The 19,380-nt window shown below is 33.2% G+C and overlaps 1 protein-coding gene across 1 annotated transcript; it reads left to right on the forward strand.

Moving 5' to 3' along the window:
- Window positions 1-8,882: 8,882 nt before the first annotated feature.
- On the forward strand, window positions 8,883-18,586 carry LOC110643096 (uncharacterized). The gene is made up of 15 exons (XM_058153862.1): window positions 8,883-9,053; window positions 10,382-11,028; window positions 11,142-11,454; window positions 12,603-12,749; window positions 12,848-12,936; window positions 13,061-13,153; window positions 13,642-13,768; window positions 14,400-14,464; window positions 14,585-14,759; window positions 15,088-15,282; window positions 15,754-15,801; window positions 15,993-16,139; window positions 16,235-16,317; window positions 17,869-17,984; window positions 18,153-18,586. Exons 2-15 carry the CDS (start codon window positions 10,445-10,447, stop codon window positions 18,224-18,226), a joined length of 2,256 nt encoding a protein of 751 aa, XP_058009845.1. The 5' UTR covers window positions 8,883-9,053; window positions 10,382-10,444; the 3' UTR covers window positions 18,227-18,586.
- The last annotated feature ends 794 nt before the right edge of the window (window positions 18,587-19,380 follow it).

Here is a 19,380-nt window from a genome sequence, read left to right on the forward strand (position 1 = left end):
ACCAAGTTGGTGCCTAGAAAATCTGCGTTAGACCAATCAGGCCAGCTATGTTCAAATGGCTATAACTTGAGCTACAAAACTCCAAATGGAGTGATTCAAAAAGGAAAATAAATTTAAGACAATAAAGAACAATTTCTATGAAGAAAACTTAGCCAAATTCTAACAGCAACATGACCAATAGAATAGTGCAGAATAGGACACCAAAACTGAAAATTTGAAATTTTGCCTAAAAGACTTAAGTTTTGAGAAAACAACCAAAACTAACAAATTAGGTAACCAAAATGTGATATGTGGGTGAAATTAGAATTCCCATACCTATTAAGTATTAGAAAGTCAACAAATTGACTTGAATAGTATCATGAATAGTAACCCCAAAATACAAATTTTAAAGAACATCAAGTTTAGCATATTAAAGCTAGGTATAAGTAGATTTGAATTTATTTTTGGAGTTATGATAAACTGGTATACTGATACACTGTGAAACTGTGTGTTTCAGTGGAAAAGAATATCGGGAAAAAATCCGAGACATCGAGTCAAAGCCAATAGGCGACTCGTATAAGGTTTGTGCACAACTAACTATTTTGCTACTTTTCACTTCTAAATTGATTTGAACAAGCTTATTTTATGATTTATAATTTTGTTGTGTTGAGGATTTTAATTTGTTGAATGAAATTATATAAATTAAATGTAAATTTTCTTATGCATTTAAGGATTTATTGTATGGTTTTGAGGATTGTAAATTTTAAGTTTGATGTGTTGAAATTGTATAAATTAAATGTAAATTTTCTTATGCATTTAAGGATTTATTGCATGGTTTTGAGGATTGTAAATTTTAAGTTTGATGTGTTGCTAACCTTGAGCATGAATTTATGATGATTCAATATGTTAATGGTTTGTAAACACTTTGTAAATAGAAATTGTTTTGAATATGATTTGAAACCACAGTTGACATGGCAATATATGTTGTGAATTCTCATTAGCTTATCTAGTGAGATATCTCCTCCACTAGATAGGGTGAGTTCCTTCCTCTCTAGCTTGCCAGTTGGGGAAGAGTTTGAATGAGTACTCATATATACTAGCTAGTCTTTGTTCCTCCCTTTTAGCCTCGGTTATTGGGAGAGTTTGAAATGTCGTGGTGTACAACACGACATCTATTTGAATTTTGGGTCATGGGTTCAACTGTATGAATTGTTGGCAACGCCCTTTAAATTGTGCATAGTTTGATAAATTGTGGTTGAAATAAATAATTTATCAGTGATTCAAAATATTTTATATTGTTTTGGGATTTAAAAGAAATGTAGATAAATAGTTACTATTTGATCAAAATGTTATTCAAATGAATAATTTGCATGAATGAAAATATTGATTTCTGAATGTTATGAATTTTGAAGAATTTAGAAATTTTAAATTATTAGTTTGTGCACCACTGAGTTCACCACTCAGCGACAGCTTTTTATGCTGTCGCAGGTGAAAGAACATATAAAGCAGCTGAGCAAGATTACTGAAAGGCATAGTGAGACTATCTTTGGGTATATCATAGGTATACCCTTGTACTTTAGATTTTGATATAATTCTGTAATTATATGTATGAAATTTCCTTTGAGCAGTTGTACCAACTCTTTTGTAATATATTTTTAGATTGTAATCAAATACAAATTATTATAAGGTTATCTTGAGATTTTATGTATTTATAAAGTTTTGCACTACTAAATTTTTAATGATCCCATGAATGTAAATATTAATTTTGTTACCTTAATGAGATGTTTCAATGTTTGATTTAATTTAAATGGTCTACTGAGTTGCTTGTGCTGATATGTGAAATGAGATTGAATAATGGAGTTGTGATTGAGAAATATATTGGGAGCGTCTTTGTTTTCAGGTTTTGAAGAACTGTTTCCTCAAAATATAGACGACACTCTGCCGAAATTTGTGGAGATTTTAAATATCTAAAAAAATTGATTTATGTTTGGACTTTAAATAAAGATTTTTAATATCTGAAAAAAATTTTACCTACTAATTTAAAAATGAATGAAAATTATTTTAAAATCCCTTGTAGTATATTTAATGGGTTACCGGTAGGCGAAGTACGGTAATTCATTAGGTGTACTATGGGAGCATATTACATCTTACGAAGAGTAGGGTGTGACATGTTTAGTGGTATCAGAGCTAGTTTTTAAAGTAAATTTTGAACTGTGAATTTGATTTTTTTTTTTTTATAAGTGCAACTGCTCGAATGTTTGATACAACCGCTCAAATCCAATAGATAAAACTCACTATTTATCCATAATAATGATTACAAGCATTACTCTCTTAATTCCAGAATAAAGGAACTACTCATTCATGGTGAGTTTAACAAACATAACAAAAGTAAAACAAAAGAACATAAAAAATAGCCTAAAGAAATAGAACAAAAGAACTGAAGAGAATTCTCTGCAGCTTTAAACTTGTGGAACTTCGGTTGAGGACTCCATCTTGATGCTAAGGCACTATTCTTCAAGACGGCTTAGAGAGAATGATGAAATGTATGTATATGAGGAAGTGTGTATGAAGATGGGGATCCCCTTTCTCTGTTTTCTGCAGCTTCTATTTATATTCAATGTGACACCCCTTACCCGTGTACAGTATACTTGAGTAAGTAATGCCACACGGTGTATCGGCACACTCTAATATACCTTAATTAATTTATATCATGCTTTTTCATATAATTTATGAAATATACTTTATTTAAGCCATTTAGCAAAATTTTTATTTATTTGAGGTTTCGAAAATTTTATAGAAAATCCGGCGGAGTACCGGCTAAAAATGGAGAAAACAGTTATTCGGAACCTGTTAAAAACACTTCCAATAAACAAATTCATTCATTCTCAACTCCAATATCATCACAAAACTCAATATCAAGATCTCAACAATTTTTCAATTTCAGGTCTCAACAACCTTTTCATTTCTCAAACATCCCTTTCTCAGGGTTCTCATATATAAACAACAATTAAATACTCAAATTACTTCCATACATAACCATAAATCTTTATCATTTACATGAACCTCAAAATACATTACATAAATCCCAAATACATATGAGAAAATAAAAATTTAATTACAAAATGACAAAATGACATCTAGTGTCCTACCAATGCACTGCAGGTGACGAGGTGACACGGACACTATGCAGAACTGCAGGATGGACTCACCCAGTCTGCGGTCTACTGGGCTCACGATCTGTATCTCCAGAACCTACGCGTGGAAAAAGTAACGCGCTAAGCAATAATGCTTAGTGGTGCAATAATAAAATAACAAGAAATAACAGAAAATAAATATGTATAGCATGTGCATGTTTTGTTTGTTTTGTATTTGTATATCCATTCATTTCGTTAACTTTGTCCACTTTCATTCATGTAGTTGCCCAAGTAACCTACACTAGATGACTGGACTGGATAAACGGGTAAACTGGCACTGGGTATCAAGTACCTCGGGCCGTCACACCATCGGTCACATATGCATCTCCAGGTGTGCAACAGAACAGCTAACAAGCTGTGATAACATCAGGCACAAGGCCAAGTCTCAATACAAAGTCAGAATGGCTAAAAGCCATGAAATCACGGAGTGGCATATTGCCATGTGCAGTACTGCTAACTGAACCCTATTGGCATGCCAAACTATCCAAACCAATCTTGTTAGGTATACTAGGGCATTTGAAACTTTTAAATTCTTCAATTTGTGAATTTCATGTTTTGGTGTTACTATTCACCTCATTGGTCAACAAAAATGTTGACTTTTGGATAGAAAATATGTACATTGACTTTGGCACTCCCAACATACCACATTTTGTATTTAAAACTTGTTGGCATTGAGCGTTAATACCATTTCTAAGCATTAAACAAAAGGAGCAGATTTTTCAGATTTTGTACCATAATTTTACTGTTCCATTAGGAACTGTTACAGTGGAAATTTGAGGAAATGACAAACATGAAAGTTGTTCCTTATTTTGTCTAGTTGAATTTCATTTTTTGAATCACTCCATTTGGAGTTTTGTAGCTCCAGATATGGCTCAAAAACCACAGCTGGCCGGATTGCCAATCTGCAGAATTGACCATATCTATAGTAACATGAACAGTGATTGTGATTGCATTTTTGAATTGGTTCTGGCCATAATTTGGGGTAGATTTCTTCATGAAAGTTGTTTTTCTATGTCTTAACTTGTTGCTGTAAAAATTTCAGGTCAATTGACCAAATCTACAGTGAGTTATGGCCAAATGAACAGTTACTGTTCATTTGGTCATTCTGCAGAATCAGTTGCAGGGTATCCGGATTGGGGCCAAGTTTTGGTCCTCTTGCTTTGGTCTTTTGGGCATGGTTTCTTCAGCAAAAATGGGACATTATAAGCCTAGTTTCATGTCCAATTGGCCAAACACCAATTGGACTAACACAGCCAAAGTTATGGCTGTGTAATTGGACTGAAATTTCAGTCCATTGCTGCTGTCCCTAGGCAGCATAGTCATTCCCTTTACCATGCTATTTTTCAGTCCATATTATGGTCAAATCTCCTCAAATGGTCACTAATTGACCATTAAAATGTTCTCTAACAATTTCATAAGCCAAATAAATTTTCACTCCCCAAAACCCTAGCTTCACATTATGTTTTCTACAAAATGCCTTAGTTAGCATACCAACTTATTATTCTTATGTTTATAAACTTCCAACATGATTCTAGTTCACTTCAAGCTCATCAAAAACACTCCTTCCTATTCCTTCACTAGGGCAGCCGAAATTCTTGTACATATACACATGAATTTTGTTCATTTAAATTACATTTTCTTACTAAATTCAAGTTCCAATTCATGAAATTAAAGAGTTTTAGGTATATAGTGCACTAACCTTGAATAGGGCAGATTTTTCCCAACTCTAAACTTCACTTTCCTTCACTTTCTAGGCTGCCAAAAGGTTGTTTAAGGTGTGGGGTAAAATTTTAATGAAGAGAGGTTAGGGTTTTGTGGTGAAACAAAGTAGAAATCAAGCTTGAGAAGTGAGGTTTAATGGAGGTTGAGAGAGGGAGAGAGAGGCTGCCGTTTGATGAAGGAAGAAGAACAGAATTTTTGTTTCAATTTTGCCTCATTTTCCCTTTTTAATGAAATTGCTTGATTGTCATTGGTGGAGAGAAAGTTTAATGACATCATGTGATGTCAAAAGTCCCATTTTTTTCATTTTTCTTTTCTTTTCTTTTCTACTTGATTTCAATTCAATTTTTAGTAATGTTTATTCATATTTTATGTCATATTAATTATTTACTCAACTGGACAAGTCGGCCAAAAATCACCTCTGAAGGCGAAATGACCAAAATGCCCTCCGTTTGGCTTAACTGGTTAAAATTGTCTGTACCGATTGAAAAATTTTTCTAGGTATTTTCTTGGCATTCTAATGCCATAGGAACCTCATTAACCCTTCTCTGGAGTCCCAAAAATTATTTTATAATTTTTCCCCCGGGTCTAGGGCTCCTCATTGTGAGAACCGCAACTTCCCTCTGGTTACCCATCGCTTGGGCACCGGCTCGTTTAACTCGGTTGTATTTTATTTCTAAAATTTTTACCAAATTTTTCTTATTAATATTTGAGTTAATTATGGTTCCTGACTTTAGTTTAAATATTTTTCCGGACGTTCTAGCTGTCCAGACCGACACCGGCCACCGGAACAGTAGAATGTACGGAGTTGCTACCGGGAGGGTGTTACAAAGAGTCTGTTCTGAGTGTAAAAACTAGAGCTGGAATCAAATTAAGAAATTAGTTATCGGTTGATACACGGCCCGTGTGTCAATACATGGCCTAGCGCCATGTAACTTACTGGAACTTGAAGGTTGCATCTCGTATTTGGGCAGAAGGTTACACGGGTCTTGGTTAGTTACACAAGTCCAATTACACGGCTCATGTTTTGTTGTTCTTCTGGAAATTCTTCAAGCTTTTCCAGGTAGAATCTTACACGGGTCTCTACAAGTGACACGGGTCATGTTACACGGACCGTGTACTATGTCTCCTTTTTAACTTCATTGTCTCTTCTTCTTGAGTTTTTCCAAGCTTCCTTCTTTATTCCTATGCTTTGGAACTTCCTCAAAACACCTGAAAATATGCAGAAAATATAAAATTTAGTGCAGAGTAATGAAATTTACAAAAGTTAATGAATTTGATGATTATGCATGAAATTACCTATCTAAATGCTGTGAAATGTTATACAAATATACTTAAAAATATCTATATAATACAAGTGTATCATACACATAATAATAAAACAAATTTATCATTATTTTTATTATTATTAGTGACGAAATAAAAAAATAAAATTTTTGGAAAATAAAAAAATTATTTGTTAATTAATTTTATTTTTTAAATAATTATAAAAAAATTATTTTATATTCCAAAAAAATTTTTTTTGTCAATAATTTTTTTTAATTTAGAACTAATTTTAATATATTTATATATTTTTAAAAAAATATAAAAAAAATTCTAGATAGGCCCAAAAACGACCTATCGTTTGGACCAAAGGACGTGTAGTTTACCCAAAACTACATGCAATTAGGCACAAGCCAGGGGAGGGCAGCTAAGTGGACCAGGCATGCGATCTGGTGGATTGGACCTTGTGCGCAGGCAAACCGACGTGCTTTGCTGGGCCACGCTATGTGCCAATCCTAGCACCTGCCAAGCCTAACTCCAGCAGCTAAGATGCATGTGCCATGCACATGTGCATGTCAACGATCCAGACAGAGTGCGTGTAAGCCACGCGCTGGCAAGATGGCCTCCATTGACCACGAAAAAATTTTCGGTGGCGGGTTTTGAGTATTATGAGTATGATAGTATGGTTATTTTTTACAAACAAAGGCTCTTACTAGGTGTTTAGATTTGCATACCTTGAGCCAAAATTGGGATAAATTGAACAAGAGATCACCTTCAACCTCTACTTAGAGCAACATTCTACCCAATTTCAATGATTTTTTTTTTAACAAATTTGAGAGGCCATAACTTTCTCAATTTAATTTTAAATTACACAAACAAGGTATATATGAAAAAGCTAGCAAAATGTACTTTTTTATGGATTAAAAAGCTGACTTAACCATAAACACACATGAAGATATAATGTCTCAAAGTAGGATCATTGATCATGTTAACAAAAAAATAAATAAATAAAAATCTAGAATAGAAAAATAAAATTCCAGATCTATTATATAGCATTCTTTGACATATTTGACACATCAAATATTACAAATACACTATGAAAAACAAGCTTAAATGCTTTGATAACCTAGATCTAAGTGCATAAACATGCATAAAAATATAATCTCACTTGTATCACATAGCCGCACATATAATAACATTATTATTTATGAACTATATATATAGATTTCACAATCTAAATGTACATTTTTATAGCAGTGAATCTCCAAGAACTAAAGAGAGAAGGAATGAACAGTACCACTTGCACACTCACTTCTTTTTTTATGTAAAAGCAAAACTTTGCCTTTTCTTTTGCCACTCTTACCTATTATGTGCCGCAATCAATGGCCTTACAATCACTCATATTTTTTGGCTTGTCATTTTTTAGTATTGGAAAGGATCTCTTAATACCATAATCAGTAGCCTTATTATAATTATTATAACCTATACAATAATTATAAATGATTCTAATATTGCACCATATCAATAATCTTTAAATTTTTTGCACAAAAATAAGTGTTAAGTTAATGGGTTAATGGGCTGATATTTTAAGTCTATAATTAGACTTTAAAATATAGACTTGGACATTTTATGGGTGGACTATATTCTTCAGCAGCTAAATCGCATTCTCCCCTGCTATTGGTTGAGAAATTGTTGTCACTATCGTCATTGATGTGGTCACCGAGAAAAGGATCAAACAGGTTGCATGGGTATGGAGTGAAATAACTAAGAGCCTATTTGGTATCACTATTAAAACTGTTATTAATAAAATCACTTTTTTAAATGTACTAGTTAAATAGTATTACAAAATAATTTAAAATTAAATTTCATAAATTTTAGTAATAAGAACACTAAATAATAAAATAGCTTTTTCAAATTATTTTTTTAACTACATCTAAAATAATACATTTAATAAAAAAAGCAGTTTGGACCCTCTAAATTCAGTGCCAAATAGGCACTAAGATAAGGAGATGGGTCTATGAGATGGGATTAGGATTTTGATTTGAGTAAGTGGGTTTGGTGCAAAGTTAGCTACAATTTTAATTTGGAATATATTAAATTTTCTATTTGGTTACCAAGAAAATAATGGGAGTAATGAAAATTTGATTGTAGAAAAATTATTTAGGACAATAAGATCATTTCATATTTAGTTAACACTGATTATTAAGAGACTAAACCATTGATTCTTTTAAAATAAAGAGATAAAAATATTAATTATTACATAACTCATACACTAAAAAATAATTCACTTTAATGATTTTCGTGAATAATCCAATTAGCATATCTAATTTTATATCAATTTTCTTTTTAAATTAAAGAGAAAATTAGTCGTGGGTCTTACATTTTGTTTTCTAATTTTATTTTATTTTTTTCTTTTCTTTTAAAGAAGTTTATGATAGAATCAAAAAAAATAGAAGAAAGAAGTTTATGATAGAAATTATTTATTTATTTAATTATTTTTTCCCTTTTCTAATTTTCGCCCACCCAAACATTGTGTTAGCTGTAACGAGTACAAAATCAAGAATGCCAACAATGTCTACACTTGCCTTGCTGCGCCTTTGAATACCTAACTGGTCCGGTGGTCCCTACACAAACGCATTTCTGGACTCCACATAAATCCCAGATACACGATTATGCTGATCGACGGTTCATACAACGTTATAGTCGTGCACCTGCGCCGCAGAAGATCTCCTTTCCCATCCCCTTCTAAAACCCCCAGTCTTGCAGGCTGCGGCCCTAATAAGAAATTGCAGTTTTTTCTATTTAAAAAGTTTTTACTCTTCAAATCCTTAAGTTTTTCCCATTCCTCTGATTTATTCATCTCTCGATCACTGGCACTGAGTTTCTTGTTTGAGAACTGTAAGTATTCTGTGCTGCGTTTTATTTTCTCTGTTTTCAGTTTATGTTGGAAATGGCAATATTTTGTTGTGAAATTATTGCAGTTTTGCATGTTTTCTGGTTCCTGAGAGAGATTTCTGTCAGTCTGATTTTCTCGCTATTCATTTTACTTTTCTCTTAAATTACTACTTGTATGGAATAAATCTGGTATTCTGTGCTGCGTTTGATTTACTATGTTTTCGTTTTATGTTGGAAATGACAATATTTTGTCGTGAAATTATTGCAGTTTTGCATATTCTCTATTTTGTTACTGGGAAAGTTTTCTGTTAGTATGATTTTCTTGCTATTCATTTTACTTTTCTTTTAAATTACTACTTGTATGGAATAAATCTAATATATTGCTGTTGTGTTGTTTTATATTTCTTTTTAATTAAATCTCTTTCTGTCACTTTTTACGTTTGTCGTTTTATTCAATTTCTTGCGTTACCCCTTCCGCAAGAATTCCCCACCCAGTCCACTGTATTGAAGTTGTAATCTCTAAAATCGCAGACGGAGTGTTTTTCCCCTTTTTGGGAAGAGCCCTTTCTTTTACTTTTAAATTAATGTTGGCTTTTATTTTTTTCTTTTTTTTATTTTTGTGGTTCATTTGATGAACTAAGTTGTCATGTTGTTTAATTGATAAATATTGTTTCTGATGATTGTAATGGTTACTAAGAAATAAGGCTATGGTATGACGTAACAAATGTATAATGGAAATATTGTATGCTTTATTGTTTTATTTAGGTATACAGTAAAAAATTGATATAAATGATAATTATATAATGTAATTAATTATATATTTAACTTATGTAATATAATGACTATTGCATACGAAAATGTATATAATCACAATTTCTTTTTTTTTTTTTTAATTTATTCTTTCAGTATCACCACCTTTGACACCATCCAGCGACCCTCACCACCCAATAACTGTCAATAACTGGCTACCACCAGCACCACCGGCCGGCAATCACCAAAGCCGTTGCCTCTACCCTGTTATTGGCTTCATAAATAAACTAAATATTGAAATAAAAATTATTATTACTACATTACTTGCATTTTTATTTTGCAACCAAATATGAAAATGAAATGACTATTACATTACATCATTCATTTCATTACATGATTGATTACTTTACGTTCTATTAAACATAGCCTAAGTTGTTTTGTGCTTTTCCATATGAGGTGAAGTGAACGAAAGGAATTTTTTTTTTCTTTGTGAAGTTTGCAACAATGCAGTTTGTTTTCTCTTTTTATATATTATTTTGGTGGTTTTTGATAATATCTTTTTTTAATCTTCTGTTTGCCAGCACAATTGAGAGGTTTGCTAATAAATGCGAACGCATTTCTCTTTGCAACAAGGGATCTAACAAATGGCTTCTAGAGCAATTTTAAGACGGAAGAGAGTGATTTCTGATTACCTGAATGCCTCAACTCGCTCAATTCAGAGCTTCCAATGCCTTGGTCATGCAACTCAGAATTTGGATGCCTGCAGATATAATGCTACTGCAAACCAATCATCTTCAAATTTTAATTATGTAAAGGAGCCAAATAGAAATTTAGTGGCAAGAGCAGGATTACTTGGCTTTTCAGCCGTAGGGCAGTTTAGGCATAGATTTTACAGTACGGCAATTTTGGATCATGGGCGTGTGCAAACAGAGTTTCTTTATCCAATGAGGTTGATGTCACTTTCTGTTCGTGATGCATCAACTGCTACGGCTAAGCAACCTGACTTGGGGAGTGATGAAGAAAATGAAGAAATAGTTGCTAGAAAGAGAAAGGAAGCATCTCCTGAAGAATGTGATCAAGCTGTTGAAGGTTTGAGTACAGCAAAAGCCAAAGTGAAAGCCATACGTTTGCATGAATCTCAAAAGGTGGCTAAATCAACTTTACAAAGAACATGGGCTTTGCTGCTTGGGATTGGTCCTGCTTTAAGGGCTGTAGCTTCTATGAGCAGGTTAAAAACTTTACCTCTGGGCTGTTCTTTTTCTTTTAATTTTTTAAATTAATAATTAGCTGCAATCAATGTGTTATTATGGATTGCTTATTTGCATGCTATTTGTTCTCCAGGGAGGACTGGGCCAAGAAACTTGCTCACTGGAAACATGAATTTGTCTCAACATTGAAACATTACTGGTTAGGTTTTAAGCTTCTGTGGGCTGATGTGAGGATCAGTTCAAGATTGCTATTAAAACTTGCTGGTGGGAGGAGTTTATCCAGAAGGGAGAGGCAACAGCTTACCCGTACCACTGCAGACATTTTTAGACTAGTACCCTTTGCAGTCTTTATCATTGTTCCATTCATGGAATTTCTGCTACCAGTATTCCTGAAATTGTTCCCCAACATGTTGCCATCAACCTTTCAAGATAAGATGAAAGAGCAGGTACAGTCATATGGATTTTGATGGTCATTGCCTTTTCATTATAATTTACTGATGCAGTATTGTTTCCATCTTTGTTATCTTCTTCTACTGCGGAGGTTCAAGTATGGAATCTTATTTGGTATTGATGTAGAGGTGAAATTAAGTTTTTATAGCATATTTGGTGGCACAAAAATTAAATCATTGTGCATGGAAGATAAGTTGAGAGAAGGGAGATTGAGGTAGTTTGGTCATGTGAAACGTAGACATACGGAGGCTTCAGTTAGACAAGTAGAGCACATTATGTTAGAGGATAGAAAGAAAAAAAGGGGTAAACCTAAATTGACTTGGAGGAGAGTAGTACAACATGACTTAGAAGTATTATACATTTCTGAGGATTTAACCCAAAATCATTTAGAGTGAAGAAAGCGAATCCATATAACTGACCCTAAATTTTTGGGATAAAAGCTTAGTTGAGTTGAGTTGAGTTAAGTTGAAACAACTTGTGCATGGAACCTGTGCTTATATATGCATGCATTTGCTGCTAGTAACATGTGCTCTGCACATATCCATTAACAAATATTCTGAAGATTATGGCTGAAAACAATTTGAGACATTCTTTTAGAGCAAGGAACTCAGGTTAAACTCAAGTTTGATGTCCACTTATTTAGTAATTAATCCAAGTCTGAACAAGGTGCTTTGGTTATTCAGAAACATTCTCAAGAAAGTTCTTGAATAATTTACGGGTTTGCTTAATTTAGTCCTGCTTGAATAAAATCATTTTTGTTTGAACAAAAGTCTTTATTTACATTTATGAGTTTTATGAAAACATCCAAGTTAGCTAATATTTTTATAATAGTTTAAATTTGTGTTTGAACCTATACATTTAAATTTTTTCTTGGATAGTATTTCTCACAACTACGTCAATTAATAGATCCAAGTTTGGCTTGTTAGCTCATTAACTTATGCCAAGCCAGGTTCTAGCTCATTTTGGGAAGCTTGAGCCCAACCAATTCATAAAAAAGCTGAAAAATGATGATGCTTGTTCAGCTTGGCTTTATTTCACTTCTTTGCTGCCTTACCCAATATGCATGTATGAGTTTGTGTATATCTGGGGTTGTTCTTTGTTTGGCTTGTTTAAACAGTTGTTTTCTTATCAATTCAAAACATAGGAAGCACTGAAAAGGAGGCTGAATGCAAGAATAGAATATGCCAAGTTTCTTCAGGATACTGTCAAAGAAATGGCAAAGGAAGTCCAAAACTCACGGAGTGGAGAAATTAAGAAAACTGCTGAGGATCTTGATGAGTTTTTGAACAGGGTAAGAATCAGCAGTCAATCTCCTGTAAACGGATTTTAGCTTAGCTTTTCAACTTCTGATGTTTGATTTCACCAATACAAGATGCAATAATGATGCAGGTTAGAAGGGGTGCAGGTGTCTCTAATGAGGAGATTTTGGGCTTTGCTAAGCTTTTCAATGATGAACTAACTTTGGATAATATTAGCAGGTTGGTTGGTTGCTTGTGATCGCTTATGTACTTAAGGCACCTTACTTTTTTCCTTGGTGTTACTATGTGCTTTGTCAAGTGACGTGCTTGCTTTTTTTTTTTTTTTTTTTTTCTCTCATGTCAGGCCTCGGTTGGTCAGTATGTGCAAGTACATGGGAATCAGCCCTTTTGGAACAGATGCATACTTGCGTTATATGCTTCGTAAAAGACTCCAAAGGTAAGAGGAGAGTGCTATTCAATTTGGGTTGTGCTGAAATCAGTTTTGTTTGTGCATGGCTCCTGGTGAAATTGAGCTTAATCTAAACCACATGTGCGCGATTTGATAGTTTATGAAGTTTCGTCAATTTTGAATTGGTTTGAGGAGAAATATTTGGTTGTTTTACATTGTACCACCTTCAGAGGAAGTGATGTTTATTGTTTATGCTTAAGTGGTATGGTTTCCAAAGTATATGATTGATTGACACAAGGCATTATATGCCATCTTCTTTTCTATCATTCCTTTTGTTTGTGTGCCACACCTTAATCCCTATGTTCCTTTTTCTTGTGTGAATGTGTTTTTCCATGTATTAATTGTTATTACGTCCTTTGATAGTTTTTACCACAAATTTGGTTTGAATAGGGTTTAATTGACAAAAGTTCTTGTATTGGCAATTTTTTAGGAAAGAAATCATGTTTTGGACGTTAGTCATGCTATTTTTCTTATAGGATCAAGAATGATGATAAGTTGATTCAAGCAGAGGGTGTGGAGTCTCTTTCAGAGGTCGAACTTCGTGAAGAATGTAGGGAGCGAGGCATGCTCGGTTTGTTATCGGTTGAAGAAATGCGGCAACAGGTTTTTGCGTTTGGCCTTTTTGCTTGTTTTGTTTCCAGATAGATTTTCTAGGATCTATTCAGTTTGCCACTAGGTTTAATAATATGATATTTGCTTATAATGATCAGCATAAACATAGGGTTGGTGCATGCTTATGTTGTACCAGTAAACATTGCATTGGTGTATGCTTATCTTGAATTGTTAACTTCCATTCCCTGCTTCATAATTCCATACTTCCAGCATTCTGAATGTGATAAAAAAACTTTTTGGAAAAGGATTTAGGCTTCTTTTGGAAAAAAATCATTTGTAAGAAAAGAATTTAAGTGAATTCTCACACAATCATATTACTTTTAGCATGATTTCTGTTTCTCATAAGATGAATTCTTTTTCTAAGTTAAAAGAATTGAATTCTTTCAACTATTAGGTTTCTAAATATGAGAATTGACAAAAAAGAAATCAATTGAATTTTTGCAAATTTCTAGTTTCCAAACAGGCTGTTAATAGGCATGCAAGATCACGAAATGTTATCAATTACTAAAAATAGTACATAAATTTTCTTATCTTGTTAAATAATTTCAATTGGTTAAGGATTGGGGTGTTTAAACTGAAATCCTATCCATTAATTTGTCAAGTTCTCGATCTTTATATACAGCTTCGTGATTGGTTGGATCTGTCTCTCAGTCACTCTGTTCCATCTTCCCTTATGATCCTTTCAAGGTAATCTGAAGTCCTCTGTTAATCCTGTTTTTTGCCACCTCTTTCATTTAAAACTTCATCCTCCTCTGTATATTCTAATTTTCAAATGCATCTAAGTTTTCTGCTCTGAATCATATGCAGGGCCTTTACCGTGTCTGGAAAAGTGAAACCAGAGGAAGCTGTTCAAGCAACGCTGTCTTCCCTGCCTGATGAGGTTGTGGATACTGTTGGTGTTACATCATTGCCATCAGAGGATTCTGTTTCTGAAAGGAGGAGGAAGCTGGAGTATCTTGAGATGCAGGAAGATCTGATCAAGGTTGAATTTGGTCGTATTTAGATTGATGTTCTTAGTGACATAAGAGCCTTCTTAATTGCTTTTGAAATTCAAGAGAATACATTGTGGTGTTCTATTAGGACTGGTCTATAATTAGACATTTTGGTATTGATTGTGGTTAATGTTGTGTCAAAAAGGGGATAATTTGAATATTGTTAATAAAATCTTAATGCGGTCTATGATAAGTCCTAACCTTGGGTTGAGATATGGCCTTCAACCTTCACTTTTTCGAAAAGGAGCCTCAGAGCATCTTGAGACTTGAGTGCATCTTTTGAGTTACTTAAGTTAGTTTTACATTGATAATTTGCAGGAGGAGGAAGAAAAAGAGGAAGAGGAGCTTTCCAGAATGAAAGAATCTAAAGTTAATCAGGAGGATGTGGTGCTGAAAGAGATGATTACACCAACAGCACGTGAAGCACAAGAACTGGCTAGAGCAAGAACATTGGAGAAACAAGAGCAGCTTTGTGAACTTAGTTGTGCACTTGCAGTTTTAGCTTCAGCATCTGTAAGGACTGGGAATTTGAAAATTTTTATTGATCAAGGTTTTGATACTTTTGCAAGTCCTCTTAGGTAGACCTGGCCGGGCAGTCCAGTCTGGTTTGCTTTTGATCAAATCCGATGATTGAAATTTTTTAAATTTTTTTCTTTTTATTTTTAATGAAAAAATTGGTTTTGGCCTGAAATGTACTGACCAGTTCTGGTTTCAAATCAGACCATGGCCTGGTCTACTCTCATGAATGGGCAGATTGGGTCACAGAAAGTTGTTGGTCAAGGCCTTGAGGCCCTGCTAATTGCATGGGACTGGCTGGGTCAATTTAACTTTATATGGTTTACCTGTATAAAAGCCCAACACTTCTGGATGCGGTTTCCATTTTTTTAAGAAAGCAAATAGGATGAATGTTAATTGTTTAGTTTTTCATAGTAAGCCTTTTGATCTTCTCTGTTTTTTGATTTCTATTTTCTTTTAATCTTGCAGTCAGTGAGTAGAGAACGTGAAGAGTTCTTAAACCTAGTCAATAAGGAGGTATTTTGAACATTGAATATCTACATTGTACAGCTCTTTTACTTGATTTTTCAATTACAAAGAATAGCATTTTCCTCTGTGCTTAATATTGATTGTGTATCTGCTAGGGAAGTCAACTAAACAGCTTTCTAGGTACTAGGCTTTACTTTTAGGCTCGGGAAACTTATATTTCTAACAAAGTATGTTTTCAGATAGAGCTTTACAATAGCATGGTAGAGAAGGAGGGCACAGATGGTGAAAAAGAGGCCATTAGGGCTTATAAAGCAGCCCGAGATGAAAGTGATCATGCTTCTGAAGTGGATGAGCGTGACAATATTTCTTCAGCACTAATAGAAAAGGCAAGAACTATGGATTCCATTACCATTTCATCATCTGTTAGCAAATTTTAGTGCGTAGCTGTTATTAACTGTTATAGTCATTAATTGTACTCCAGGTTGATGCCATGCTGCAAAAACTTGAGAAGGAAATTGATGATGTAGATGCTAAAATTGGTGATCATTGGAGACTACTAGACAGGTGCATCATCATTTATTATCTTTCATCTTTTTGGTTGTACTCTGCTCACTATAATAGTTTTCTGTGTGCTCACCTCATATTCTTACATCTGATGAAAGAACATATGGTGGTTCTTGGTAGCATGAAAGTATTCTGGCCATTTGGGGCACGTGGTTGTTAATGACTGTTATGTACAAGGGAGGAAAGCAATCACAAGGAATAGAATAAGGAATGCCCTTCGAATCAGCACGAAAGTTTTTAAACTAGGAAAGGCCTCTCAAGCATAAATTGGAGTGGGGAATTCATTGGCTCAAGTTTGGTCCCATTTGGTTTACCAAGAAATAGAATTGGAATAGGAAACAAGTCATATAATCCTGATCTTTTTTATTAGGAGCCTTTAACAAGATAGTAATTTCATTTCTATTTGATTTTAGGAGTCTAATTATATGAATCTTTTATTTCATTCCAGGTTTACTATATGGATACTTAGAAGTTGCATTAGATGCCATATCAGTGCATTAGATGTTGAAAAAAAAAAAAAAACTATCCTACTTCAACATATTTGGAAAAAAATGATGAAATAATTAAAAATTCTTCATGCTTGTTGTTGCTAACCTTTCCCATGCTCGAGGACACTAATGAAATGGAATGAAAAGTGATAAGATCTTCTACTGGATGTTGATATTGCAAGTCGAGTTGATTAGAATCATCAAAAGAATGATTCTTTGGTTATCTTTCAGGCATTTATCTGGAGGAATCAATTTCCTATTCGGCTGTTTGTGTGATTATTTCTCTGTTTTTGTTCTTGTTCATTTCTTTATTTCAATGGCTGTCCTTAATATTTGTGGATTGTTTGATATGCACTTGAATTTATAATTAGAGTCATATCACGATTTCAAATAACGGTCATTACTTTTATAGCCACTGCTGTGTAAATATTTTGTGGGTCCATGACTTTTACAGCCATTATTTATTGGATTTAAAGTAGGTAACAGCTGTTATTCTAACCTCTTGTTTGTTTGTTTGTTTTTCTGTACCATATTTTACGTTAAAACAGTAGTTAAATCTCTTATAACTACTTAAAGCCGACTTAGTTTTCTTGTCTAAATTTCAATTCTTGCTTACAAGAAATTTGGGCCTTCTTAGGTTTCTTTATTTTTTGGAAGAATGCAAGTTAAAAACAATTATTTTTAGGTTCACTTTTTTATTTTATTTATTTATTTTTACAAATTATTTTTGGAGTCATGGCATTCTGCGATGATATGACAGGTGAAAATTTGAAGCTCTTTGTTTTTTGGTCTGAGCTTGACTGATAATTCACAAATATAAATCATGACTTGAATTTTTAATTTTTGCATTTTATGTTCATATTCAGTTGGATTCTTAAAAGTTTACACAAAATTTTGCAAATCTATTCATTTTTATAAAAAAGCCGCTTGATGGCCATGACCATTATATTATGTTTGTGATGGCTGTTCTATGACATGACATGCTATACTGACTGTACGTGTGGCTGCAACTGCTACTGCAATTTAAAGCAATGGTTCATGTTGTGATATTGTTTTTGTGCAGGGATTATGATGGCAAAGTTACACCTGAAGAGGTAGCGGCTGCTGCTATATATTTGAAGGATACATTAGACAAGGAAGGCGTTCAAGAACTCATCAGCAATCTTTCCAAAGATGGAGGTCAGCCAATCATTCCACTCCCTCTCTCTCAATCTGTTGTGTTGATGTTCATATATCTGCATGATTGCGTATATCAGTGTATGCTTTGATATTTATCTTTCATTGTTTTCTGAGCATTATATTTGTTTACCTAATGTAACTTCTACTTTCATTAAATTCTTTGAACAGATGGGAAGATTCTTGTCGAAGACATTGTCAAATTGGGCAGTCGAATGGAAGATGGCAACAACAGCGCCGAATAGTGGAAGTTGGATATTTCATACAACTTCTCATTCATTCTATTTTCCTGATGCTAATACCTGCCTAATCAGGATTTTAGTTGGCTGATCAAGAGCATGCTTTCAATTTCTCGATGTTGGCCTCCATACCTAGGTACTATTTTGGAGTCATATGTATATATATATATATATATATATATATATACAACTTTAGATTCTTATCATCCTGATGAGATTGCAGATTGCATGTTTTTACTAGTGCTGTAAAAATTAATGATGATACACAAGAACTAAATATATATGTATACAGAAAAAGACATTGAAGCCTTAATATTAGGCTATTCAGTTATATATATGTAATTGTGGTAATTAGTTTCTTTTGTCCATTCTGTGCATCACATTTCGATGAATCTGGTTGAATTTGCTGTTAGTGAAGTTCATTAGTGTTATTATTATTTTTTTAATTTTTAATAGAATAGGCAGACAAATATAGAACACACACACAATTGCATACATAGGTGTAATATTGCATTCGGTTTGCACTGTTGGATCATAATTCAAATCATGGAAAACATATCTAAAATTTAAACCAAATTAATCCTTAAGTAGTTGTATTAGTGGTGTCTTTCAATTTTAATTTTTATCATAAAATTTCTTAAATTTTAATTTAAATATTATTGAAATCCTTATGACTTGCCATCATTGTTTTATAGTTTTGACTTGTTCTTTATTTTTACTCAAGGTTCTTCGACTTTAATTTATATTACAAAATTTTTATATTTCAATATAGTATATTTTTCTTTGAAATTTTATAAAAATATTTATAATAAATTTCTTTCAAACTTTTATAGTTATTTTAAAATTTTAAAATTTTATTTATTTCTATTTATTTGTAGAAATAGTGTAATACACATGCTAAGTAGAAGACAAGGGAGTTGGCAACGGATTTATGGATTTTATTTTTGTCGCTGAAGGCTTCAACAACAGATTTTTGACGGACTACAAGTCGTCTTTGATGCCTTATCACTAATTTTTCTAACAAAAAATTTGCCGTCGTCGTTGAATTTAATGATAGAATTGCTAACGTTATATCACCATCGCTAATATTAGTGATGGGAAAGGTCATCACATCGCTAATATTAGTGATAGCAAAGGTCATCACTACAAGTAACGCCGTT

This window comes from Hevea brasiliensis, chromosome 9 (genome assembly GCF_030052815.1).
Source record: "Hevea brasiliensis isolate MT/VB/25A 57/8 chromosome 9, ASM3005281v1, whole genome shotgun sequence".
In the NCBI taxonomy this organism is placed as follows: Eukaryota; Viridiplantae; Streptophyta; class Magnoliopsida; order Malpighiales; family Euphorbiaceae; genus Hevea; species Hevea brasiliensis.